Source organism: Poecilia reticulata, chromosome 12, assembly GCF_904066995.2.
Source record: "Poecilia reticulata chromosome 12, P_reticulata-male-v2, whole genome shotgun sequence".
Lineage (NCBI taxonomy): Eukaryota > Metazoa > Chordata > Actinopteri > Cyprinodontiformes > Poeciliidae > Poecilia > Poecilia reticulata.
This window is the reverse complement of record NC_088841.1, coordinates 11,392,063-11,417,728: the sequence shown is the minus strand read 5'-3', so window position 1 is coordinate 11,417,728 and position 25,666 is coordinate 11,392,063. Positions and strand designations below refer to the sequence as shown.

The 25,666-nt window shown below is 40.9% G+C and overlaps 1 protein-coding gene across 10 annotated transcripts in view; it reads right to left on the bottom strand.

Annotated features, from left to right (window-relative positions):
- LOC103473888 (putative E3 ubiquitin-protein ligase HERC1) overlaps positions 1-25,666 on the bottom strand; it is a 50,078-nt gene that overhangs the window by 17,120 nt on the left and 7,292 nt on the right. For 3 of the 10 annotated variants that reach the window (XM_081613172.1, XM_017307855.2, XM_017307851.2), the window contains exons 3-44: positions 24,050-24,145; positions 23,750-23,932; positions 23,149-23,361; positions 22,885-22,983; positions 22,674-22,770; positions 22,451-22,594; positions 22,135-22,262; positions 21,747-21,891; positions 21,486-21,657; positions 21,220-21,354; positions 20,329-20,494; positions 19,446-19,571; positions 18,885-19,109; positions 18,510-18,662; positions 17,799-17,931; positions 17,461-17,664; positions 17,131-17,361; positions 16,593-16,766; positions 16,343-16,457; positions 14,366-14,486; positions 14,055-14,256; positions 13,656-13,956; positions 13,526-13,574; positions 13,390-13,435; positions 12,860-13,110; positions 12,396-12,593; positions 12,165-12,285; positions 10,887-11,127; positions 10,641-10,795; positions 10,378-10,527; positions 10,206-10,303; positions 9,978-10,073; positions 9,516-9,683; positions 9,189-9,428; positions 9,005-9,088; positions 8,323-8,542; positions 6,927-7,209; positions 5,829-6,592; positions 3,199-3,412; positions 2,357-2,526; positions 747-830; positions 248-434 (exon numbers count right to left, since the gene is read on the bottom strand). In XM_081613172.1, the coding sequence (XP_081469298.1) occupies positions 248-434; positions 747-830; positions 2,357-2,526; positions 3,199-3,412; positions 5,829-6,592; positions 6,927-7,209; positions 8,323-8,542; positions 9,005-9,088; positions 9,189-9,428; positions 9,516-9,683; positions 9,978-10,073; positions 10,206-10,303; positions 10,378-10,527; positions 10,641-10,795; positions 10,887-11,127; positions 12,165-12,285; positions 12,396-12,593; positions 12,860-13,110; positions 13,390-13,435; positions 13,526-13,574; positions 13,656-13,956; positions 14,055-14,256; positions 14,366-14,486; positions 16,343-16,457; positions 16,593-16,766; positions 17,131-17,361; positions 17,461-17,664; positions 17,799-17,931; positions 18,510-18,662; positions 18,885-19,109; positions 19,446-19,571; positions 20,329-20,494; positions 21,220-21,354; positions 21,486-21,657; positions 21,747-21,891; positions 22,135-22,262; positions 22,451-22,594; positions 22,674-22,770; positions 22,885-22,983; positions 23,149-23,361; positions 23,750-23,932; positions 24,050-24,145 (7,382 nt within the window). Of the gene's footprint in view, positions 1-247; positions 435-746; positions 831-2,356; positions 2,527-3,007; positions 3,055-3,198; positions 3,413-5,828; positions 6,593-6,926; positions 7,210-8,322; positions 8,543-9,004; positions 9,089-9,188; positions 9,429-9,515; positions 9,684-9,977; positions 10,074-10,205; positions 10,304-10,377; positions 10,528-10,640; positions 10,796-10,886; positions 11,128-12,164; positions 12,286-12,395; positions 12,594-12,859; positions 13,111-13,389; positions 13,436-13,525; positions 13,575-13,655; positions 13,957-14,054; positions 14,257-14,365; positions 14,487-16,342; positions 16,458-16,592; positions 16,767-17,130; positions 17,362-17,460; positions 17,665-17,798; positions 17,932-18,509; positions 18,663-18,884; positions 19,110-19,445; positions 19,572-20,328; positions 20,495-21,219; positions 21,355-21,485; positions 21,658-21,746; positions 21,892-22,134; positions 22,263-22,450; positions 22,595-22,673; positions 22,771-22,884; positions 22,984-23,148; positions 23,362-23,749; positions 23,933-24,049; positions 24,146-25,666 lie in introns of all 10 variants that reach the window. The other 7 variants (XM_017307853.2, XM_081613173.1, XM_017307858.2 and 4 more) reach the window with 6 other exon arrangements.

Sequence of the window (25,666 nt, the reverse complement as noted above, 5' to 3'; positions counted from 1 at the left end):
CGTCAAAAAAGTAACTCAAGAAATTGTGATATGTTCACCATTCATTTACTTTTTTTTTTTTAAACTTTAACAAAACAAAACAAAAACACAGCCTGACTTGAATCCGTGGCTACAGAAATAATGCACACAAGGACATTTGAAGCTAAAAGTTTCATGAATATCTTGTGAATCTATCTTTTTGACTTTGATCCCTCGTTTTACAACTTATAAGTAGCGTTCATTTCTAAGAAGTTCTCTAATTTCTCACCTTTCACTTGTTTGGTTGGTGGGCCTCTCAGGACATTGCACCGTCTCTGGCCCATCAGGCGATGGGGTTTCAGCCGCTCCCTCCAGTCTTGGTGACTCAGCTGCCTGCTGGTCATCAGTCAGCGGGTGCTCTAGCATCCAACTTGCCAAGACCTCGATTGTTTGATTGTCCAAGTCGCCTGCTACATCTTGGAAGGACCACGTGGAGGTTGAAATGTCAAAGTTCCAAAAAGAAGATGCATCAAGAAAGTTTCTAGTTACTATCATCAGAGGACCATGCTAAAAGTCTGACAGACTTGAGTCTGCTCAGAGAAATATAGCATGTGGTTTAAGTTGGTGCAAAAAGAAGTGGTATTCATGTAACAAGAGCCTCTGAAATAAGTGGTCTATCAAACATTTTTGGGGATATATCAACACACAATGAACACGGAATGTAAAAATCAAAGCACATGAAGCAACAAAAAAAAAAACTGGCAACAAATACACTCCAAGAGCAGTACCTGCTGCCTCCATGGCCCAGTAGATATGTCTCATAGTGAATCCCATTTCTACCAAACGACTGGTGACAAACATTTGTGTCCGCTCTGGTGATTGAGGAGAAAATAAAACAAAGTACACAAAAAGCAAGAAACAAACCAAGCCCACAGCTCCAGTTCGAAATGTACACCATTACCCAGAGTTTGAAATAGATTGTGATACTTTAATTTGCACATTTCCATGTATTTAAACGAATTGTGGTAGTTCACAAAGAATGACATTTTTAAAGTGCTTTCCAGGTAAGCTTTTTCCTTGATAATTCAAACTAAAAATCACCTTGTCTGTTGATTCTGTCCCATCTTGAAGGGCAAATATTACCAGGGTGTAGAGACAAAGTTTCAACCCAGAAAATAACCTAAAGCTGAGGGATAGTTAATGATGATGATGATAGGATTTCCAGGCAGTCAGTAGCGATCCACTGAGACAATTGACCAAATACTTGAGAGAGTAAGGTTTTTAGGTAAGCAAATCCACATTTTTACGCAGTTTTGTTATCAAATTAAATGCTTAATTGCCCTCTCTAAACAATTACGTTTCAATTTTAACTAACTGCAACATCAACACAAATGGTGTGACAGCTCATGTTTCATATCATTGTTTTGACAGATACATTACATTTTCACCAAAAGGTTCAAAACACGGTTTAATTATTTGTACAAGATAGAGAGTTTTGACTACCTTCAGTTGTGGCGGCCATGTTTTACGCATCAGAGCGGCTTTGCTGGTCAGAACCGGAGCACAAGTTATCTGAACGGTGCCATAATTTTAGTGTTTATGAATTTTTATTTATCACAAGCAGCAATTGCTGAGGTAAATTACAAGCAGATCAAGCCACCTGCTTTTAAATCCATGGACAGTGTGTTGGTCTGCTAGGTCTCCAAGTTATGGCTGTCAGACAACATTTTACCTGTCTTGTTTAAAATGGGCAAACTGACGTTTTTAAATTTATCATATTAACTGGGAATCAAGTGATCTACTCTGTTATCACTGCTGTTGTCTCGTGCGGACGTAACACAATGCTATTAGTAAATAATCTCATTTTTTAGTCAACTTTTGTCTGCATGCTCGGTTGATTTTTGGTTTCCTTTATTTCTTCTTTTGACTTCTTTTTCAAAAAGTCGCACAACTGTCATGAGCTACAAACTCTTCACACAATTAACAGTGCAAAAAACATTAAAAGTGATAATATATGCCCTTTAAGATTTGAAGCAGAGAAGTTTTCAGTCTTTTCTAAAATAGTTCAAAATGACCACAACATAACTGACGATGACAAAAATGTGCCATTCAAGCATGTCGGCGTATGCATGCCTTTATGTGTCAATAGCGGATCAAAACACATGCTGTTTTGAGCAGCAGATTTGCTGTGACCAGTGACCAAACATTTAAGACCATGCAAAAGACATTATTCTGTTAGTCTATTCTAATCTGCTTTACACCTCATTATAGGATAGAACATAATACAAAGCCGGATCCTACATGCAAAACTGTGCATCGGTAACGTTACATCAGGATAACTTTCTTAATATAGATCGATGTTGACCCCACTATCCCTACTCCCTGGACTTGCTCTTACCCAGGCTGCTTCTGGCCTGCGTGCTGCAGGGACCAGGCTCCATGAAGCTGGTCTGCTGCTCTGTGAAGGCATCACACGCAGCAGCGCTCGCAAAGCTGAAGCACGGGGACAGCAAAGGGGGGGCGCTATCCAGGCCCGTAAGTGTAGGGAACCGAGTTAGCAACACGTGCCTGGAGGAGGTGAGAATATAGTATATGCAGTAACAACAAAGTGGAAGCTTTGAATCTTCATGTGTGCCCTGTACTTGATGTTTAATTTCATCTGCTTCTCCATTTTAAAGATGCCTAAAAATGAAATAATCGACGGTGGTTTCACTACAAATAGTTGACATTTTAGTTAAGCTATTTTTTTATTTTTATTATTGTCTCAAAACGTGATTAAGCTCAGAAATCCCAAAAAGGGCAACACTTACATTGAGTCTACTCCTGCTAGAAAGATCAAACATTCCCCTGGAGTGACTTTTAGGACATTGAATCAGCGTCAAAACTCTTATAGTTTGCCTTAACTGAGAAAAAAAAAAAAACGCTGCCATTACAGTCAGTTTTTCTGGGTTAGAACAACAAGCAGATACAGCTGCAGCCTTGGTTAAAGACAGAGCAGGTACAGCCTCTTAATCTCTTGAAATCAACAGCACAACCTAGTCTAACTCACCCATTCCCTGGACCTCAGAATAGCAGCTGCTCCCAAACGATTCTGGTCTGCAGTGATCAGTAACAACGGAAACCCTAAGTGTGGTGCTTGTTTTCTTACAATTTACTGATCAACCAATTTTGTGCAAACTCCTGAAGCAAATATTAAACCAAATTCAGTTCATCTATATTTATATGCTATTCAATACTTACTGAAGGAGGCTAATGGGAAGGAAAGGATTAAAACTTTCAAGTCCATCCACCTGCAGGTTTGTTGGCAAAGAAGATGCCAAGTCGTTACTGGAAGAGGAGGCAGAAACTCGGTTTGATTGGCCGAAGATGGCGGTGCCCTCGGAACCAGCACTGTACAACGACACTGAGCTGGAGGACTTGGAGATGGACTGAGAAGACAAGTGACGCCCTGATTCTGAAAATAAAAGATGATGACGTAGTGTCAGCAAGTCTTAAATAATCTAAGAAAAAGTCATAATTCTTGCAAACATACAGATTATAACTTCAGACAAAATCTTGAAGTTATGCAAGAGGAATTTCTCACAAAATAGTTGAATTTTGGAATATTATTGAGTTTGTGTTTTAAAAATGTACCAATAAGTAAACCAGCAAAAAATTTTAAGTAGACCAACTATAATTTTGTTGAAGTTATTTCTTAACGTTCCTCCCACTAAATAAATGTACTTCATATGTTAAGAGGTAAGAATTGTCTTTTTTTTCCATGTAAGATTTTTTGGCCTTTTACACATTACTAGTAATAGCGCAGGGCGCCATAGGTAAAAATATGTTAAATGCACCTTTGTCACCGCACTGGACGTGGAAACTACAGTCTAAAACAGTGTTTCTCAACCTTTTTTGGGCCAGCGCCCCCCAGCCTTTATCCAGGTCCCTCACCGCCCCCCACCAAAGAATTTGCAGGCTACTTTGCACTGACCATTATTTTATCATTAATATAACTATCACCATTTTAGATGTTTTGATTTTTATGCTTGTTTCTGTATTTATCATCAAAAATAATACATATAATAATATAAAAATAATACAGGCGTCTACGAAAAATGCAATGAACATTCAAGTTAAACTTGGTAGGCCTAACAGCAGCCAATCAGAGTGGAAAAAAATATTCTTGTGCCATTTTCTAGTTGTTAAATATTCCACAAAATGACCAGATAAAAAATGTTCAACATGCCAGTTTAAACTTTGAACTATTTGCAAACGACTGAGCTCTGCAACATTAAAACATGGATAGAACTATAACTACATTAATCATAGCTCTTCTTCTCTTCAGTGTTTGTCAGTTTCTGGTTGTGCAGCTCTGTGCTGCCTTCAGGAGAATGGGACATCAGAGCATCATCCATAAAACTTCACCCACATGGCATTTATTGTTCAAACCAGAGCCGTCAGTGGAAAAACAAAAGTTCCAGATCCTTTTAATGCCATACAGATATGATACAGAAACATGGATTATATCTTTATATAGACCTGTCTATTGATTTATAGATTAATAGTTTTACTGGACAGAAATTACAAAGAACAAATCTGCCTCTTAATCAAATCCTAATGAGTCAAATTGAAAGTGTCATGGAGTCGTCAGCCTCATGACATTAACACTGACATGAAAAATAATATTGAAGAAATATATCAAATCTTATTAAAAACATAAATAAGTGTTCAGTTCTTTACTGTTATGGTCTGTAAGATATATTTATTCTCAGTTGTGGTCTCAACAAACCCATGGCACTTCAACAATATTATTTTACCTTTTATCTGGAAATAGTGTCTGTTTATTCTTGCCATGCAGTCTCTGTATTAATTATTGCTCGAAAGGTCTTGCCATACCAGTTTATTCCTCTGTATTTACTTTAGTTTCTTGGTTTACTCTTGCATTTTGTTCTTCATTCATTTCTATTTAGTTTCATTCGATTAGTATTATCCTCTCTTGGTTTATTGCCATGTCCATTTTAGTTGTTTTCCTGTTGCTAGATTTATTTTATCGTTTATTGACACTCATCATCAGTAATCTCATCACCTGCTGCGCCGCCTAATCGTCATGTGTTTCACATCATGTGTTGATTTTTCACTGTTCAGCGTTGGATTCTCTGTTTTTATGCCATAATTCACGTCTAGTTCGTCGCTCCCTTTTATGACCCGCTTCTCCTGTTTCAGAGTTTTGCACAATGTGCGTGTAATTTTTTTAATCTTTTTTTTTTTAAGCGTATGGTGCAGGGCGGTCGGGAACCGTATCGATGGGGAAAAGGCAGACTGACATAAACCTTTTAAAACAACGGAAACAATTTCTGCATTCTGATTATTGAAATTTAAAAGTGTTGTGTTGTTCTATCACCCCCGTTTCATACCGGACCACTTACAGCTCCGGTGTTAACGCTATAATATGAACGCTCTCTGTCGTGGTATCAACCATGGAGGGATTTCTTTATTTCTTTATTTAAATGGGTATCATTTTTCAGAGGGATACACAGTGAGGGAGGGTATCGTGATTTTAGCTACCAGAAGCTAACAAACACTGAATAGAAGAAGAGCTGCCATCGATAACGTTGCAGTCAAGCATGATTTAATGTTACACAATACAGTTTTACCAAGTTGCTCAAAGTCTCAACTGGCATTGTTGTGCATTTAAGGTGTAAAGTTTACCTTCGACCAAACGCACCCAAAGGTATCCCGGCGCCCCCCTTTTGTAAAAATGTCCGCCAGCGCCCCCTGCCGTCCTCTGAACGCCCCCTGGGGGGTGGTACCGCCCACGTTGCTAGTCTAAAATGAATTTGATAAACTAAAATGTCAGCTTTCTGGCTAACAAACATCCATCCAGATACCTTTGCGTTCTTTGTCCTCCTGCAGTCTGCTCAGGGCTCCCTTGTATATCATGACCTGAGCTCTCTCCAAATCAGCAAGAGAGACAGTTTGCTTGATAGGACAAGGCCTTACTGCCCACTTCACCATGCTCTGCACCACATACTGCAGCACTGATCTGAGCTCGGCGTGCTCGTCCCATTGTTTACTCTTTGCCTTGGCCTGTTCGGGGACGGGGCTGTGCTGAGGAATCACAGGGGAGTTTGGAGGCTCCTGCTTGGACACCAGCAGCAAATCTGACAGTTTCTCGCAGGTGAAGAAAACCGTCAGGCATTTTAAGCCTCCAATCAGAAGATACGAGACCCTGACTGCTCTCATTTCAAGCGTAAACGCATCCATTTTCAAAGTCTGAGACGTTGATATAGGTTGAACTGAGCCGGGCGACTCCTCAGGGTCCGCCGGCTTTGCAGGAGGAGGGTCCGTCTCAGCATTCTGCTCCTTCAACTTCTTCCTTTCGTGTTCAGTCAGCCATCTTCCACCATCTGAAAAATCTTCGTCCAGGGAGCCCCGTTTCTCTTCCTCCTTTAGTACTTCCTCTGAGTATTTCCTCCTGGGAGGTAGATACGGCCCCTGCCAGCCCTCCTCCTCCAGCAGCCTCATCAAATATATCAAATCCAACAGCACCGCCGGCTTGACTCCTCCGAGGCGCGAGACGTCACAGCAGGATACATCGCACGGCTCCAGCGAGGTGATGGGAGTGTCACTGGGTGACCAAGAAGTCATGGAGCTTAGTTATTAGGAAGGATTGGAAGAAGCCACAGATACAGCATGGAGTGACACCAGGACGAATTCAACGAGGATTAATGTTTCAAGAATGAGGAGGGAGAAGCAAGGAGAAAGTAAGATCAGGGATCAAATGATGAAAATAATGTAAAATGTTAGAGAAATAACAAACAAAATGAAAAAATGCTAAGAAATTAATCAGAGTAAAGATGCTAAAAGGACTGATGTGACAACAAATAAAAAATGCTTGGCGAAAATAATTATTGTAACAAAAAAAAAACATATGTGAACACACTTAATTATAAGTTAGAGGATAAAAGAGTGAACTTTTGTGATACCTGACGGACAGATCTGTTTCCTCCCATTGAAGCTTAGCCAGGGAGCTTCCTTTTTTCAAGACCCCGAGAATAACGGCTCTGCGGCCACTTGGCTTGTGCAGGCACAGACCTCCAGCACGGAGGCCACTGTCCACTCCACCGATCACAGCCAGCGCCGGCCACACCTCGACGCAGAGAGCGGTCAGCTTGGCCTCTGACAGGGTGTGATGATGGGCGGCGGGTTTCCCCATCTCTTCGCCTGAAACGTCTTTGCCTTCCATCTCAGTCTGGGGGGGATTGATGCCTGTAGGAACAATTAAACACAGAGTAGATCAGATTAAAGAATATGTTCTTTGTGTTAACATCTTTTAAAAGGAAACTGGAGATTATAATCGATTCAGCACACCAGTTTTCAGTGAACTACTTCTAAACGAAGCATCATCTGTTCTTTATGCCAGCTATTTATGTTAAGCGGCAGATCTCATCAATAACATTAAACTTTGACATTGCAGTATATATATATTTTTACGAAAGCAATCATGACAATTGGTGTTTCTGAGTAGAACGACATATTCTCTCAACTATTGTTTTTTTTTAGAGTTTATTGACATTTCTTGAGGTAGCAGTGAACATGAGAATGAGACTGGATATTGAGCTTTCACTGGAAAAATTTGACTTGAGTACAAAACTCCTGATATTTGTGTTTAGTTTTCCATCTGTGAGCTTTATAGAAATCAAAGCCTATTTTCATTTTCATTCCTTACAAAACTGCATTGTAGCCAACGCATATTCCTTTACTAATCTAACAAGTCTGGGTATTCCCTTGTAATGACTTCCAATGAAAAAAAAAGACTGTATTGAGTTCTGCAGTTCCCAGCAAGTCTGTAATGTGACCATGCGCTTGCTGAGCTCAGGTGTTGTAAGCTGTATAAAAACATCCTCACCAGAAGCAGGAAAATACATTTTTTTACAACCAGCAGAAAAGTCAGATTTACATTTGAAAATAAATAATAGAGCTGCACATGAAGAAAGACTGTGTACTGGCAGAACTTTATAGAAGCATGTTTTCAACATTGTCTAAAAGATAAAAATATTAAAAACAGCATTTTCAAGTTTTGTTAAGGCACACTGCCTCTACCGAACGGCTCACGGGGATGAGATACCGTCTTTTTTAAATTTACATGAGAAATCGAACCTCCCTGTGTGAACTTTTTCACTGTGTGAACTGATTGCACTGAAGCAACAAGAAAGGGAACAAAAAGAATTTAAACATCAGCTGTAAGCCACAATTTCCCGGGGTTTAAATCTGCAATTACACTGTTTGTGACAGCTAAAAAGACTTAAATATCAGAATTAGATACTTTTCTGACATGATGGATGAAATTTCACTAAAGCAGAGTAACTAACTGTGCCTAACCTAAGCCCTTAAAGTCGTCTTCTCTCAGGATGACACCAATGAGCTCCAAGTGGGAATGAATGTATTGGTTAATGAGGGAGGACCAGTGATCACACTGATGGAGCCGACGCAGGAGATGCACTGTGGACTCCAGCAGTACGGTGGTCCGAGGGCTGCAGAGAGGCTCTCCGGGCAGAAGATGACTGGGCATGCCTCTCATTTGCAGGTCACGCAGAGCCACCTGTGATCAGCACAGAAATACCAACAACACTTTGTTGTCACTAATTAGCATTTACTGAACAGTACAAAAGTAGAGCCATTTAAAAAAAAATATATATATTATTCTCTTCAAATGAGCTGGACATTTTTATAGTCTTAAAAAGTCTTTTTAATCAAATTTTTCTACTTGTTGAAAAGGTTTCTCAGTCATTATATGATTCATTTCAAAAACAGGTCATTTTTGAAATGACCTGTTTCAAAACAGGTCATTGTTTTGAAACATTGATATGAAACATTGTTTCATATCAATATTGTTTCATATCCCAATATGAAACAATATTGGGATCAGAACCGCAGTCAACGCAACGTAAATGTGGGAGGCAAAATAAGATAAATTAATACAGATATTATTAATAATAATAAACAATTATGTGTTTTTGTGCCATCATTTCCTAAAAGATGAGGGCTCAGTGTAGTTTCGTACCTTCTCTCCAGGATTACTGCTGTAGAACAAAACACACGGGTAAAGTTCAAAGGCTACAACGCCCTCAAATGCCAGCTTTGGCTCCTATAAAAAAAAAAGTATATATATCAGTAACTTAACAAGCAGGAAAAAGCAATGTGATTGAAAAGAAATTTATGAACACAGAATTATTATACGATTAAACCTTATCATTCTTTGCAAAAGATATAGTATGGGCTTCCATGTCCAGGATGCAGGTGATGGTGTCGCCCTGGGTGAAGGAAGGAAGCGTTCGGACCAGCTCCCCGCCGTGGTACAGGTTGCCACTGTAAGCCCGATACAGCCACATGTCAGTGGTGGTGTGGTGGTTGTGATCTCTGACCGGCCAGCGTGAAACACCGATACACGTGCCCTCGTTTCCTCTGTTCTCTTTGGTAATGTAAAACTGCGGAGGCAAAACGGACGACGCGCGTTGAATAACGGCGTCAGGATAAAAATCTGCTCACTGGTCGGTTAAAAGATTTACTTTTACCTTCCAAATGAAGCACCCAGAGGTAATGCCAGTGGTTGCCAGACCGTAGCCTTTTCCGACCGAACCGTGTGACAGGATGTTCCCGCTCTCCAAAGAACAGCACACTATCTTGTCTGGGTCAAAGGAGAAATCTCCAATGGGGATACATTCATCAAGATTGCCAGGACTCTGCAGAAGAAAACGGATACAAAGTAAAACATACAATAAGCAAGAAAGAAGGCACATGGCAGTAAAACGGACAATGAAGCTATACGTGCAGAGCTAAGAATGAATAGATTCCATCATTTAGAATGCATTTTAAACATGATTCACTCCTTTGTAGAGTGCAAATCTTTAAAGGACATATTTCACTCCCATTATAAGCAACGAATAAGTAAATAAAAACACTGAAAACTACATTGCAACATTGTAATTTAAAGGGCAGACTTCAATCAAACACGTGTATTTAAAAAGCGTTTATACCGCCGTCTCTTTTTCAATCGTCTCTTCATAGCTTCGCTCCGCATGTGGCTCCTCCCACATGTACACAGGCAAAAGCTGGAAGAGTTGTTCGACGATCTAAAAGACAAGAATCAGTCGACATCATAGCTTATGAGAACATCCAACAAGCATTTCCTGTAGAGAGTTCAATATTATGCAGAGTTAGTTCGGCTGAATTTTTTTTAAATCAACATTTTGTTTTCAACGTACCTGCTGAATCTGAACCGGCTCGGAACAAGCGGGTAAAAGCCTTTCTAAGACGTGGAATGCCAACAGCTTAGTGCGGAGATTCTGGAAGCACAGAGATCCTAAACAGAACAGAGTGGTGTCGTGACGCACTGCGACTAATATCGATTCCGGTTCATATTTTTCAATGACCCACCTGAAGAGCACTTGGGTGAAATAATGGCCATGAGTGGTTCGATCCATTTGACGAAGGTGGAAAGTCTTTCCATTACTCTCAACGACAAGACTCGCCGCAGAAACACCAACAAATCAGCAAGCTGAGATTCAGTCACCTTGCTGCTTTCTACTAAAAACCAGCAAGCAGAAATGCTCAAGAGAGGTTATATCTAAAGCAGACTGTATGTGATTTGAAGGTGCTTTAACTTGCAGAATTGGTTTCCTATTTCTAATTTACCTCACCAAGTTTTGTGCTCCTGCTGTTGGAGTCCAGATCGGCTGCTAATCTCTCCGCTATCTGTTGCTGGTGGAGATTTTGCAGGATGTTCAAAAGCTGCTCACACATGACCTCCATTAGAGCATGGGATACTTCCAAAGGTAGAGAATCCTCACAGGAGCTTTGGGATCGACACGACACAAAGTAAAAGACGAATACCAATGACGGTTTAGGAACATTATTTTATTTTTTTTCAGGCTTCAGAGTCTCACCTTGCAGCTACTGTCAGTATCTGAAGCAGGCGGGCGCAGGCTAGTTTGACCGCCCCGCTGAGAAGCATCGATCCAGAGGTAGATGCAGCCAACCAGCCCTGGTTCATCAGTGCACAGCTGTTGTTGGTCAGCATGGAGAGGATTTCCAGGATGCCACATTTGATAATCAGCACCAGATCCACAGGTTGGTAACAAAAATTCAGTGCAAACAAGGTGGCCAGGATGAGGTGCTGGGAAGATCCTGAGAAAAAAAAAAAACACAACAAGTTTTAAATTTCAGCTCCTGGAGGAAAAACTCCTTAATGAAAACTTGGTGTGTCACCCTAATCAGGGATTTGTTTTATTTTTTTCCGCTTTAGGTTATGGTTACATTTGGAAATGTTTCTGTAAAGTCCTAAATTTGGCTAATAAAAATGTGGCTGCTAACAAATTCAAGAAAGTATTTACTACACGTTGCACTTAAAAAGCAGACAGGATCAGGTTTTTCACAGGCAACTGCAGCTGCATGTTTCTATTCATCTTCCTTTCTTGCACTCCAAACACGCACGGGTATAAATGCTCGCTGTGCTCCCACCAGTAATATTTGGCAGCCTTCAGCCTTTTACAGACGTGTTAGAGTAAAAGGTAAGGGCAAAAGAAATAAAAAAAACAGAGGCATCTATGCCTGATAACTGAACGTATAAAGCTAAAAATTAGAATGACTCATTGAAAAATAACAGTTTAATTTCCCAAGGGAAATTGAACTAAAATGCAGCAAGACAACTGCATTTAAATTTCATTTAGTTCATTTACACAGCACCAAATCACAACGTGCTTTCTCAAGGCACTTTATACAAAAAAAAGGTCATTTCAACATGATCATACATACATTTCAACTGATTCTAGTTTTCAAACAATGGAGTCAATTCCAGTTGAGTATTTAGATTGGCTAAAAAGTTTTACTTTTATTGAAAGAAACCCAGCAGATTGTTTTGGAGTCATTGTCTTGCAGCGTTCACAACTCCTGGACGAGCACAAAGCGACAGCGGACACTCACCTGAAAATAGCCTTTATGCAAACTGCTTTTTAATGTTCAAATTTGATTTATTGCTCTGATCAAATATTCTAATCATTCTCAAAGATTAGAATAAAAGTAGAGTACTTGATGGCGGGGTCCTTGCTCAGTTGATTCCACTTCCGGTACAGTTTCCTTAGATGTCATGTTTTATTACTGCTTTATTCTTACTAATAATACTACTACATTTAATATTTAAATATGAAACAAACTATACTGGATACCTGGATGGGCCTTTTCCAACTGGACTCTCAGTCTGAGAACATGCACCACTTGCTGGTAAAAGGTATGGGCTGCAGATTTTAGTGCTCTCTTTGTCTCCACAGAAGCTGCATTAATCCCACACTGGGTTGACATAGGAAGAGAAGCTAATATTAAAAATGTTGCTATTCAAGCAAATCCTCAGATACCCAAAGCGAACACAACATTTGAGTTGGTAAGTTTAAAGACTGCACCATGTAATGCTGGGTCTCGTAATGGACTCCTGTGTGAGAGCCGATGATTTGCGTTCCCAAGGAAAAACATCCAGACAGGAACTGGAGCTGCACGGACTGGAGCAAAGCAGGAAAGTGCAGGGAGACGGAGGATCGAGTGTTCTTCTCTTCCATCTTACACAGGAAGGCAGACATCTGACATAAGGCCTCCAGACGCATCTGATCAGAAAAGCAAAGTTAGGCGTTAGCTATCTTACAGCACTTTAAGCCTACTTCAGCTCCTGCGTGTATATCTCATTCGCAGGGATTGTGTGGGTGTGTGAAAGCATAAATGAGATTTCACAGCATGTAAATGCAGCAGCAGAAACACATGCACACAGGGTGGCTGCCTTTAATCATCACAGTGAAACCCTCTGTGAGTGCCTTAAAACCACTCACAGAGGGCTTATATTGTTGTAGAGACACAAAAAAAAAATCTCGCTCACCTCAGCTCGCTGTTGCTGGTACATTATGGCTAAAGTGATGGATTTCGGATCTGCCTGCCCACAACTCTGTATTCCAGGATAGGTCGGAGAGGAAGGTGGGAGGGTCAAGCCTCCACAGGTGAAGTGAAACACCTGGTGAAGAATAGGCAAAGTGTTGTCGCTGCTGCGGGACATGGAGCCGCCCGGGCTGATGCACTGCCGCAAGCGATCCCAGGCTTCTTTCATTATCCCCAAGGAGCACAAAGGTAAACCTGAAGTGGACAGAACAAAAGTTTTACCAAAGGTTTACATACACTCATCATTTGGGGGCTTTTAACTACTTATCTCAGTGTTTGTTTGTTTTAGAGTTGAAAAAGCGAAACAAATGTTTCACATTAGATGATTGTATAATGCATTTATAAGATTCAACTACATCCTACAACATTATTCCAACCAAGCTTAGAAGAGATCATCCTGTCTGATGACACCTTCTGCACTTTAAAGCATAATTTCAACAAAATCATGTTCAGACTTAAACATTCTCCACTCACCCATTTTATTTGCAGAAGACCCAGGGGGGTTCTTGGAGAGGTCAAACTAAATCATATGGGAAACAACAAACAACTGAAGTAATAAGAAATATCAGAAGATAATGGAGGGGAAATATTCTCTCAGCAGACAGATTACCTGCTTTCTCCCATGAAGAGACACAGTGAAAGACTCTGACGATAACCTCCTGAAGGAGGAAGGGATGATGCAAATGCTTACTTATCCAAGAAGCATTAAAAACACACACACGGCACAGTGCAAACTCTACCTTGCAACAGTATTCACAGCTTGATTATCTTCCTCTTCACTGGGCTCTATCCAAGCAGGCCTGACTCCCAGCAGAAGGAAGAGGCATCGGGATATCACCAGCTGGCAGGCGGCAGGAAACGACAGACCTTCATCTGATTCACAACGATTTTCCCACTGTTGTTTGGGATCCGGCTGCGTCTCCGGGCTGACCGGGCTCTCCATGCTGCTGGGGAGGGTGGAAGTGCCAAATGACTCATAGACCGTCACATTCTGCTGCACTTGCATGGCCTCCCGTGTGGCCATGAATGATTCCAGGACTTCTGCAGAGGTAGAAAACATTCGGGATTGTGGTCAGTGTACCGTGTTATTGTGCAGGTTGAGTGTCTTTACAGGAGAAAAAGCAATAATCAGTCCGGACCTGACAAGTACATTCGACTGCTGCTAAATCGGTCATCTTCCGTCAGCTCTTCATGGTTGTGGTTCGCAGTCGGTGTCGGGGGCACTTGCACCTCCCGGTTGCAGTAACCTACCGGCTGCTGCTCTTGATCTTTTCCGACTTGCTCCATGGACATGCTCGGCTCTTCACTGTCAGCATCGGGACTTTGGGGAGACTGAGAGTTCTGCATTACACCGGAAAGAAAATGCAGATATATATATTTTTTCTTTTGTAGATTTAAAAGATTTTACATCAGTTCATATTGTTTGTCAGTGAATTTTTAGTAATTTTACCTGTTTGGTGGAGTCTTGCCTCTGAGTCATTTTTGGAGCATTTTTAAGAGCCAGAAGAGAGCTTCTTAGTTTAAAAACTGTTTCATAGACCTCAAACAGCATCTCAGAAGGTTCATGTCTGCTTCAATAAAAGTGGATAAATGGAGAATGTTAACAGATTGCTTTGCAAGCTCCTCATCGCACATTAAAGTGGAGCTACCTGTGGACAAACACAACACTTCAAATGCGAACTGAAGAAGGAAAGGCTTAGAGTGATTTAATGTCAGACACTGAGAAAAATTTTTAAATATTGACTAAGCGGTCAAGTCATTGATCAGTTAGAGACTCTGCATCACCAAATGATATAACTGACATCCATACTGTCATTCACCACACGACATCACCAAAATTTTGTTTGGTAAGTACACTGATATACATGTCCTTCTCAAAAAATTTGCATATTGTGATAAAGTTCATTATTTTCCATAATGTAATGATAAACATTAAACTGTCATATATTTTAGATTCATCGGACACCAACTGAAATATTTCAGGTCTTTTATTGTTTTAATATTGATGATTTTGGCATACAGCTCATGAAAACCCAAAATCCCCGTCTCAAATAATTTGCATATCATGAAAAGGTTCTCTGAACGAGCAATGAACCTGATCATCTGAATCAACGAAGTAACTCTAAACACCTGCAAAAGATTCCTGAGGCTTTTAAAAACTCCCAGCCTGGTTCATTGCTCAAAACCGCAATCATGGGTAAGACTACTGACCTGACTGTTGTCCAGAAGGCCATCATTGACACCCTCAAGCAAGAGGGTAAGACACAGGAAGAAATTTCTGAACGAATACGCTGTTTGCAGAGTGTTGTATCAAGGCACCTCAGTGGGAAATCAGGAAAAAGTGTGGCAGAAAACGCTGCACAACGAGAAGAGGTGACCAGACCTTGGGGGACCTGTGGAAGCAGTGGACTGAATCTGGAGTAGAAACATCCAGAGCCACCGTGCACAGGCGTGTGCAGGAAATGGGCTACAGGTGCTGCATTCCCCAGGTCAAGCCACTTTTGAACCAGAAACAGCGGCAGAAGCGCCTGACCTGGGCTACAGAGAAGCAGCACTGGACTGTTGCTCAGTGGTCCAAAGTACTTTTTTCAGATGAAAGCAAATTTTGCATGTCATTCGGAAATCAAGGTGCCAGGATCTGGAGGAAGACTGGGGAGAAGGAAAGGCCAAAAGGCCAGGAGTCCAGTGTCAAGTACCCACAGTCATTGACGGTCTGGGGAGCCATGTCAGCTGCTGGTGTTGGTCCACTGTGTTTTATCAAGGGCAGGGTCAATACAGTAGCTATCAGGAGGTTTTGGAGCACTTCATGCTTCCATCTGCTGGAAAGCTTTATGGAGATGAAGATTTCATTTTTCAGCACAACCTGGCACCTGCTCACAGTGCCAAAACCACTGGTATTACTGACCATGGTGTTACTGTTGGCCTGCCAACTCTCCTAACCTGAACCCCATAGAGAATCTGTGGGATATTGTGAAGAGAAAGTTGAGTGACGCAAGACCCAAAACTCTGGATGAGCTAAAGGCCATCGAAGCATCATGGCCTCCATAACACCTCAGCAGAGCCACAGGCTGATTGCCTCCATGCCATGCCGCATTGAAGGCTGCAAAATAATTCCTGACCAAGTATTGAGTGCATAACAGAACATAATTATTTGAAGGTTGACTTTTTTAGTATTAAAACACTTTTCTTTTATTGGTCGAATGAAATATGCAACTTTTTTGAGACAGGAATTTGGGGTTTTCATGAGCTGTATGCCAAAATCATCAGTATTAAAACAATAAAAGACCTGAAATATTTCAGTTGGTGTGCAATAAATCTAAAATATATGACAGTTTAGTTTTTATCATTACATTATGAAAAATAATGAACTTCATCACAATATGCAAATTTTTTGAGAAGGACCTGTATGTGGAGTTATCTGACTCACTTGTCCTGCCAGCAGGCCTCATTCTGCAGCCCCGTGTGTTTCAGGAGAGCAGCAAGGCTGCAGCGGCAGACAATGGGCAGCAGGTAATCCTCACAAGAACCTCCATTTTCCCATTCTGGTCTCACAGAAAACACAAATGAGTTGCAATAACGTCAAAAAAAAAAGAAAGCGAATCAATCAAAACCCTGATTCTTATTACACAAATAAGAATACGTTTACACAAAATAAAGATACATGTGAGTAAGATTACCTTTACTGAGAGCGTACTCCTCCATCTTCCACCACATGACGCCAGCGAGTCCCCTGGTGGAGCCCAGGGCCAGCTCCAGTAACGTCCGGGAGTCCTCAGTTAGATTTAGCTCCATCTGTCGGGCGTCGCTGTTGCCCAGCAACACGACCTCGGTCAGCCAAGCCATGGTGGAGTCTGCAGGAGAACGTATCGCTTAACGCATTTATGAAAACCACAGCTTGCATCAGCATTTACAGCCGACACTACTCACTCGTATGAAAATTTAATGGACATCTAAAACATTTAGAGGCATAGGGGCATTATTTGGTACGTCTGAGACGCCTCGTAGTATAAAAGAGGTAACATCACATAAAGAAGTTGATTTGCAGAAAATTCTGTACTACCAGTACTTCCTTATTTTCTAAGTTGAAAGATTTGTTGTTTTAACAAACAGATTACAGGCACATTCATATAAATAAAACAAATGATAAAACAACATGTGCTCTGCGCAAATTACGCATTTAAAAAAAACTGAAGAATAAGTTCAATAGTTTCCTACCAAGCTGTTCAAAGTCCATCTCCAGACCATTCCTGAGGAGGACGTTCGATAACCACGTCTCTGACATTTTCTCATGGAGGGAAGGTGGTGGGCCTTGCACCATACCACCGAGGCACCGTCCAACGGCCAACGCAACAGACCGCTCCAGGTCCAGTATCCAAACCCATCTGCACTCCTCCTCCTGTTGCTCCTTTTGCTCCTTTCCAAGGTTTGGGTTTTCCTCGCTTTTTTCTACAAGATAACTCTTGTCTTTATTAAACTAGATATATATGTATCAAATGAAATGACAGAGAAACCTATAGTGATAAAGTAAAGGGTCACTGAACTGACCAGAGGAAGCTTTCTGAGGCTCTACTCCCAGTTCTTGATCCTCCAGGAGGGACGTCTCAGGCAGCAGGCTGGTCAGATCATTCAGGTGCTCCAACAACGACATCAAATGGTTCAACAGAGGCTGAATGGTGTCCAGTGGCAGCAGCAGCAAGGAGTACATCATCTGGCATAGCAAGCTGCCCGCAACCGAATGGTACAACACAGCTGGGACCAAAGGTGAGACAAAAGAAGATGATTAAAGTCATTTAGCACACTACACCTACTGTGAAAAGAGAAAGAGTTCTAACACCAAATCGAATAAGCTTCAACAACAAATTTGGTCTTGCTTTTATTCTTACTATGCAGCTTTTTAATTATCTGTTTGTCATGGGAGCTCTTTTTCAGCAGCTTAGTGGATCTCTTGACAGTCTCAGTGGCACAGGGAAGCAGCAGGCAAAGATGCTCACGCAGCAATGTTACACTGCCGTCATCCTGCCAGGAGCAGAAAGAACCGCACTGTTATCCACGGTTAACAAAAATAAAAATGACAATGCTTTATCAAAGACAACAGGGCAAAAAGAAAAAAATATATGTAAATGAGCATTTCTGGATGTTTATTCCAGTAACACTGGCCATTTGAAATGTACACACACTGAGCAAAATGTGTTTAACCTCTGGCCATTAACTACTCAAACTTGCAATCTATCAGGGAGGACTGATAATACAACTTCAATAAGTTTTAAAACCAAGGATTAGATGCACAAGTTTGAATTTAATGTGGATCCCCAATGGGTTAAAATTAGACATAAATGTTCAAATACGTACATGCAAGACAACTAACATTTGAGGTAAATGCTACGAAGTAGCGTTTTGACCACAAATGTTTGAGAGTAATTAACAAGCCTTTGTCATAATTCTACAAAATAAAATTGCATTTCACACCTACAAAAGGTAGAGTATCCCTTTAAATGGTCAAAGTTCGAAAATAATTTATATCCACTAAGCTTATGCAAACTTCTGGAACAGCAACTTTTTGTTGTTTTGACTGTCTGACTGATTTAGTTTCTTACCTCAGGACTGGACTGAATGTAGCAGTGGGCGAGCAGGTGTTTGTGAAGTCCTGACAGCAGCTGGTGGAACTGAGAAGGAGGATCATTTTGTCCCTCTCCACCTCCACACAGCTGTTTATCACTGTTTTTCTCCAGTTCTCCAAACTGCTGCTCCTGTATGAACACATGTAGGCAGACGCGCGGCAAAACCACTGTCACGTTAGCGCACTTACGTTGCATTTTTCACAAAACTGCTGTTCTAATTGTTAAAAAACTTATTTCAAAAGATTAAAAGATTAGTACATAAAGAGCAGTTTCCCTTACTACATTACTGTAACTATCAGAGCTACATTTTGTGATTTAAGTTCTACACACATGAGGTCCTTGAATTCGTACCGTATAGAAGCCGATGCTGAGCAGCAGCGTTCTCAGCAGGACCTCCGCCAAGTGCAGCGGGTCGTAGGCATCAACTGAGGTGGAGGAGGAGGGAGGTCGGCCCGATGCAGCGGGCGTCAGCGGCGGTCCGAGGCCCGTCACCTCTCCAAAATTGCTGTAGCCTAGCAGAGAAGCTACATGGCTCTGATCCTGAAGGCTGCTGAGGACCATGTCTAGCTGCAGCCGCTTTGAACAGACACAGGAAGGCATGTAGAGGAGCAATAGTTTTCACAGTTACATATTTTCGCGTTGTTCCAGCATTCTTTCACACACCCAGCCAAGCAACCCTCCAAATTGATAAAGCGAGAATCTCCAGCTGTATCAAGCCAGATAGCCAAAAAAAATAAATACAGTAAATGATTGAAGAAGCTCAGCCATTATTTTCCTCCATATCTCCAAAGATGACATAATAAAAATATGTCGTGTTCATTTGTATTGAACCCTGTTTTCGCGGATACCCCAAAATAAAATGATGACTATACGCCCAATAATTAAATGATTCATTATGATACTTATACATACCTGGCCTTTGGAGAGAATATTTAAACTCTGTGGGCCTTGGGGAAGGAGGGAGAGGAGCAGCTCAGTTCGTTCCCTGAGAGGAGGCAGCAGCAGGGAGGCACCAATGGACAGTGTGTTTAAAACTGCCTGTGTAGCACCAGAAATACCCCAACAAGAACAGACAAAACATCCAATATTATCATTAACGGCATGCAATAAAAACTCTAAATTTAAAAGCACAAAAACCTCTCAGCAAAGATACTGCACAAGCCGAAATCTGGCCTATGGAGGGTATTTGAAATGTGGCCTCTGTCGTGGGACATTAGCAGGATATCTTTTGGCTGTTGTAAGTAGTGAGGCACTACCACTAATAGATGCTTCAAGCTTATCAGAAACATTTTAACCACTATTTAATGATCTGCTCCTTCTAATGTTTAAAAAGAAACTAGGTATGACGAATATGCCTCCATTGGAACGATAAACTATTAAAAGGCAGAGCTCGACTTTGGTGGGTGTTAGTGATTTTCACCCACATTGACTTTGGACTTTTGCAGGGGAAAAGTGACTGGTGCATCCGATATCAGGATGTCAGGAAAATATGTAACTGCTGAAAATTCAAATCACAAAATTGATGGGCATTAATTCACTTTTCTTTTTTTTCCGTTACATATTATCTCTCCTCTCTGAGATTTAGTATGTCAGTCACTAAAACTATACATCTAGTAAGGGCATTAAGGGCAGTTAGTTCATCCAACAATGTTATTGATATGCAGTTTGAATCCATGATATAATCTCTTTGGCTACCGTTTTTTTCTTTTTTTGCAATGTTCTACTCACTGATATTATAACGAAAATATTGTGCATCTCAAAACTATATATTTGAACAAAAACTCAGATAATTTACTTGTTGTATGGACTCTGGTATGTTGGTGTCTATGAGCCTGAACAACAGATTTCTCAAGGGCCTGCCCTGAGCACCAAGAACCATGGCTCCTGTGCCACCTGCGTGAGCCAAGGACAAGTGGATGGACAGCAGCTTCATGCACAGCAGAAGGAAATGATGGTGATCCCTGAGGAGCAGACACAGACAGCTTTAGAGGAGGGGATTAAAGGAGCAAGCGAGAAAATGTGACTGTCAACGTGCACACGTGATAGAGGTGAAAAACTCTCTACATGCTCTACTTCAATCTCTTATGCTTCTCAAGATTCAAATTTCAGAGCTTTCAACAGATTTTATGACATACTGCATAGCTGAGTGGGTCAAATTTCAATCAAGAAAATATATTCCTGAAGTTTGATTGTAATTCAGGGTTTTTTCACGTCACTTTTTTTAGGCCCTTACTTCGAACAAGTTTTAAAAGGTATGCAACTTAGATTTGTAAAATCTGGTATAGATCATCTTACTGGTTCTGTGAAGCACAGTTTATGATCTATTACAACTTTATTTTGTTTGTCAAAACTAAAAATTGCAATGCTTGAACAACAAGATAAGTTTTTTTCTAGGGGCAAAAAATGAATGTGACTTGTTTCAGTAAACTAAATAATAATTTAAAAAAAAACATTTGTGGTGTGGCAAATCATTGAGAAAATCTAAAAAACTTTATTTTTCAGAAATTCTGTTCTTTACATGGGAAAGGTCTAAGAAATTCTGGAAACCCATCAGTTTTTCTAAATATAAAATGTTATGTTTCCCATATTTATCCAGCCTTGGATAAAATCAAATTACATACTTTTGGAGGCTTTTTAAGCCTTGTATGCTTTGGTCACTGAACATAGCAACAAGTTAACCTCATACCTTTTAGACACAAATGGAGCCGGGGGTGTATCGTTACCGATGCCATCACAGTACATTTCTAGGAAGTTGCGTAAGTAGGTGAAAGTGCTTTCCTCCAGGTCGACACAGAAGGGTCTGTGCCATGCCACTAGTTGCCTGGACAAAGAAACAAAGCAGTCTAAAAATCCCAGGGAACCAGAATCCACAACACAAAGGAAGGATTTCAAACGGCAGATGCTGTGAGTTGGTTTTCACTAAAGAGACACGTCCTTTCAGGCACCGTTTACCTGTCACTTGGAACTGCAGTCCATGCGAGACTGTGAGAGGTGCCGGCTGTTATCTGCTGAATCGAGATCCCCTCTAAGCCAAGCACCTTCCTCGGTTTGGTTATTGGTGTAGAGGTGTGGCCTTGCCCACACTGGCCCATTGTGTTGTTACCCCAAGCGTACACTTCGTTCTCTGGTGACAGGAGGACACGTTTCGGACGTCGTTAGGCATTGCGTAGAAATCACTTAGTAAGAAACAGCAAACTGGTGAAGATTTCTCACCGTGAGACAAAGCCAGACAGTGGCTGTCCCCGCAGGAGATGTCTATGATCTTGGTGATGCCCAGGTCTTCTATGAACCTGGGTCTTAATGAGGTTGTTTCAGAGGAGCCACAGCCTAAACACGAGCCACAGCCCCAAGCAAACACCTAAAGGTGCAGCACAGGTTAAAAACAAAAATACATACAAATGATGAAAAAAAAAATAAAAAAATGCTTTTTTTGTTTTCCGATGTGATAAGGTAACTGACTTAACAGTTCCAGACGAATTTCTGGGATTGGTCAGTATGTATTTATTATATTTCACTTTCACATTGGGGTATGCAGATTTCAGATTAACAAACCCCGTCTAAAACTGATCGGGTCAATCGAAAGTCGTCGGTCGAATCTTACTTGTCCTGCAGATGTGAGGGCCAGAGATGACTGGCTGCCTGCACACACTTTCCTGATGATAAATCCATGAAGGGCTTCAATGACCTTGGGGCGATACACACGATTCGTGTCTCCGTGGCCTAGTTTACCTGCAAACATGAGTCATACTTCGCATTTTCACTGCGGCTCAAAATGTTCCCATCATGAAAATTGAGACTGAAACTACGACACAAGTGCTCATGAGTTAATTCCACAAAAATAATCAGCGTTTCTGATGTGAATAAAAATTGTACTTCCAGGTGTTTTCAATCAAAATGCCTATAAAGTGACGACTTGCCATTGTCTCCGCCACCAAAGGACCACACCGTACGTCCATCCTGCGCCACGGCGATGGTGTGGGAACTGCCACATGTCACCTGTCCCACTCCACTGATATCCTTCACCAGTGTGGGCATGTTTCGACTCTGGCTGTCGCTGTGACCTGCACCAGACAAACCAGGTAATCAGAAATGTTTTGAAAACTTCATAATTGTTGAAAGATAGAGTGAATCTGAATGTACCAAGTCTGCCAAAGTCCCCCTCTCCCCATGTGTAGAGTTCTCCATCATTGGTAACGGCGGCACTGTGTCTGTAGCCAGCAGACACGCATACAACAACCTGTAGGGAAAAACAGGACATGTCAAAAAAGTGCTGGAACACGTTAAAATATGAACGCATAAATAAAACCAGACACAAACTAGATGTGTAATTTCAGCTTTTCTGCAGACTCACTTTTCCCGACAGAGGTCCTTGTATGATTTTGGGGTATTTCTGTGTAGTGCTGTTGCCATGACCAAGTTTCCCATATTCACCATCACCCCAGCTGAACACCTAAAATAAATTTTGCGTTTAAAAATTGAATCTAATATTTTTTAAAAATGCACATGAGTCACTAAGTGCAAACATAGGTATAGTAACGTAATGCCAGTTGACAACTTCAAAAACAACAATGCTCATCTTAAATATGCCCACTATTTCATTCAAAGGGCTTTCTACCTCTCCCTCAACAGTGATGGCCAGAGTGTGTCCGTCCGAGCCCTTGGAGGAAGACACTTTCTTCATGTTCCTGTGAGGCTCCAGCACCAGTTTCTTGGGCATGGACTGATTGTTGGAGTCCCCAAGACCCAGGCGGCCGTAGCTGCCTTTTCCACAGGCTTTCACCGAACCATCAGCAGACACGGAGAAGGTGCAGTACTGGCCTGCCTCGATCTGGAAGGGAGCCCAGAGTAGGCATTAGATGATAAAATGTCCACCTTTAAAACTTGGCGTAACGTCTTTTTCTTTTCTTAGGTCACTGGTGCTGCACAAATTAGTGAACTAATGATTGCTTTGGCATTAGAGGTTATGTAATACTAATCGCCGAAATCTAAAATGACATGAAACGACAAAGGGGCAAAAGTAACCAGCACATATTTGAAATAAGATGCATGCCACAATTCAGATAGGAAAAAATAAAATAAAATTGGAAACGGTTAGTGTAAAACATTATGCAAGAAAATGAAGTGAAAAACCCTTATAGACTCATGACATCCTTTTCATAACGGAAAAGAGAAAGTCCAATTATTTGCATTCGTCGCACACGTTTGTTCAAACCCACCATCTGAGCATCACTAAAGCCCTGTGTCACTTTTGGCAGAAGGATTTTCTCCAGCGTCCCCTCCGCCAGCTGATGGCTGCTATTGCTGCCCCAAACGTAAACCATCACCGTGTCGCTCTCTGCGCCGGGAGCAGCCGTGTCTGTGCTGCAGGAGCACAGGCAGTTCGATGCCAGGTTGCATATCTGCGAAAGTGGAACAAGGTACAGTTAAAGTTTAGGTATGTTACACGGAACAACTTTGTCTTATCATTATTATTATTATTGTTGTGTCATATTGTAGGAATCCATGCTGTGTTTCACCTCCTCAAACAAGTAGAGAGCCGCCTGGGAGAGTTGACAAAGTCCATCTGCGTCCTTTGTTAGCACCTGAGTGTTGATGGGATCCCCACGGAAACCCTGTAAAAATTGTTTATTTTCCACATTTCAATACAAGGACGTTTTTGAAAACACTGCACTGTGTGTTCATAAAAACGGAATCCAGATCATTTTTAAATCTCTGTTTGCTTTTCAGCTAAGCTGTTTGATAAATGCAATGGATAAAAATAACAAATTATCAAAAAGATTATTCTGCTGGATACGTCGCCGTATCGCATCACCTGTACACAGTAGTTTAAAGAACCTGCTGGCAACAGCTGTCTCTGGGTATCATTTGTACAAAACTGCTGCAAAGCTGATTAGGATGATTAAATATGAATAACCGTGGGGGACAGGAAGACTGGCTTAGTGTTAATCCTTATTTGCGCACTAATGCATCCATCGAATCTTATTTTATATGGCGGCGTGGAGAAGTGTCAGACCAAAATGATTGGAGCAGAACAACTACTTTTTAAATGCTATTTTGTAAATAAAGTCAATACATTTACATTTTTTTAATTGATTACATCATTAGAAATTGTGGTTTATTGCATTTTAGTATCTGGTAATTAATAATAAAAAAAAAAAATACCTGAAAAATACATTAAAAACAATGGTGAATTCTAAGCGTCTAGCTTATTAAAAGCTATGACACTGGCCCAAGACCGAGGAAGCAGAACATCATAAGAGATGCATAATCAATCGAAACACAATTTTCATCTCATATCCACGTGTGCAATATCTCAATAGCAAAGGACTGCCTGAATGAAACATTTAGACGGATTTATTTTAAATGTCATTCATGCAAATTATACAAGCCAATAATACTTTTGGCCCTTAGTGTGGACTTTCCCTGCCCTAGATGCCCACACTGGATGCATATTCATAGTGGTTGAGATGCTACAGCTCAGCTCGAGAGTGGTGGGAACAAAATGTGATGAAGGGAAACAACACGAGTTCAGAAAATTGCAAGTTATTGATACAGTCATCATAATACTCTTCAAAAGATTCACAATTACATCCATTCTGTTGCCCTTAAATGTAAAGTAACATCTAATTTTCAGGATCATGCTTTTCACACATTCCTAAGTCATTCACTGTAACAAAGATATTAAACTGGCAATAGTATGCATGATAGCATTTCCGTATTGTAGATTTAGAGGTGAAGTAATAAAGCTGCCTTTTGCTGTTATATATTCTTTTTCTTTTTTAATACATTAAATGGCCACTGTCACCACTAATATACTCTAGAAAAAAAAAAACATTTGGTGCAGTATGACATCAAGGTGAAGCTGAAAAGAGGCAAAGTTAGCTTCTAGTATCAGTATCATCTGAGCTGATTTCATGCTCTGGAAATGTTACACTTATATGTGCGATATATTATAGGATGTCAGCACAGACATATCTAAAATTAGCTAAGAGGTTCTCTTATAAATCCCACAGTCTCTAATGTACTGTACATTAAGGAGAGCAAAAGGAAAACAGAAGACTGCCGTAAAATGTATTACTCTATTACTCTGCCGCTGGCAGCTATGATAAAGATGTGTCAGAAGCTTTTTTTTT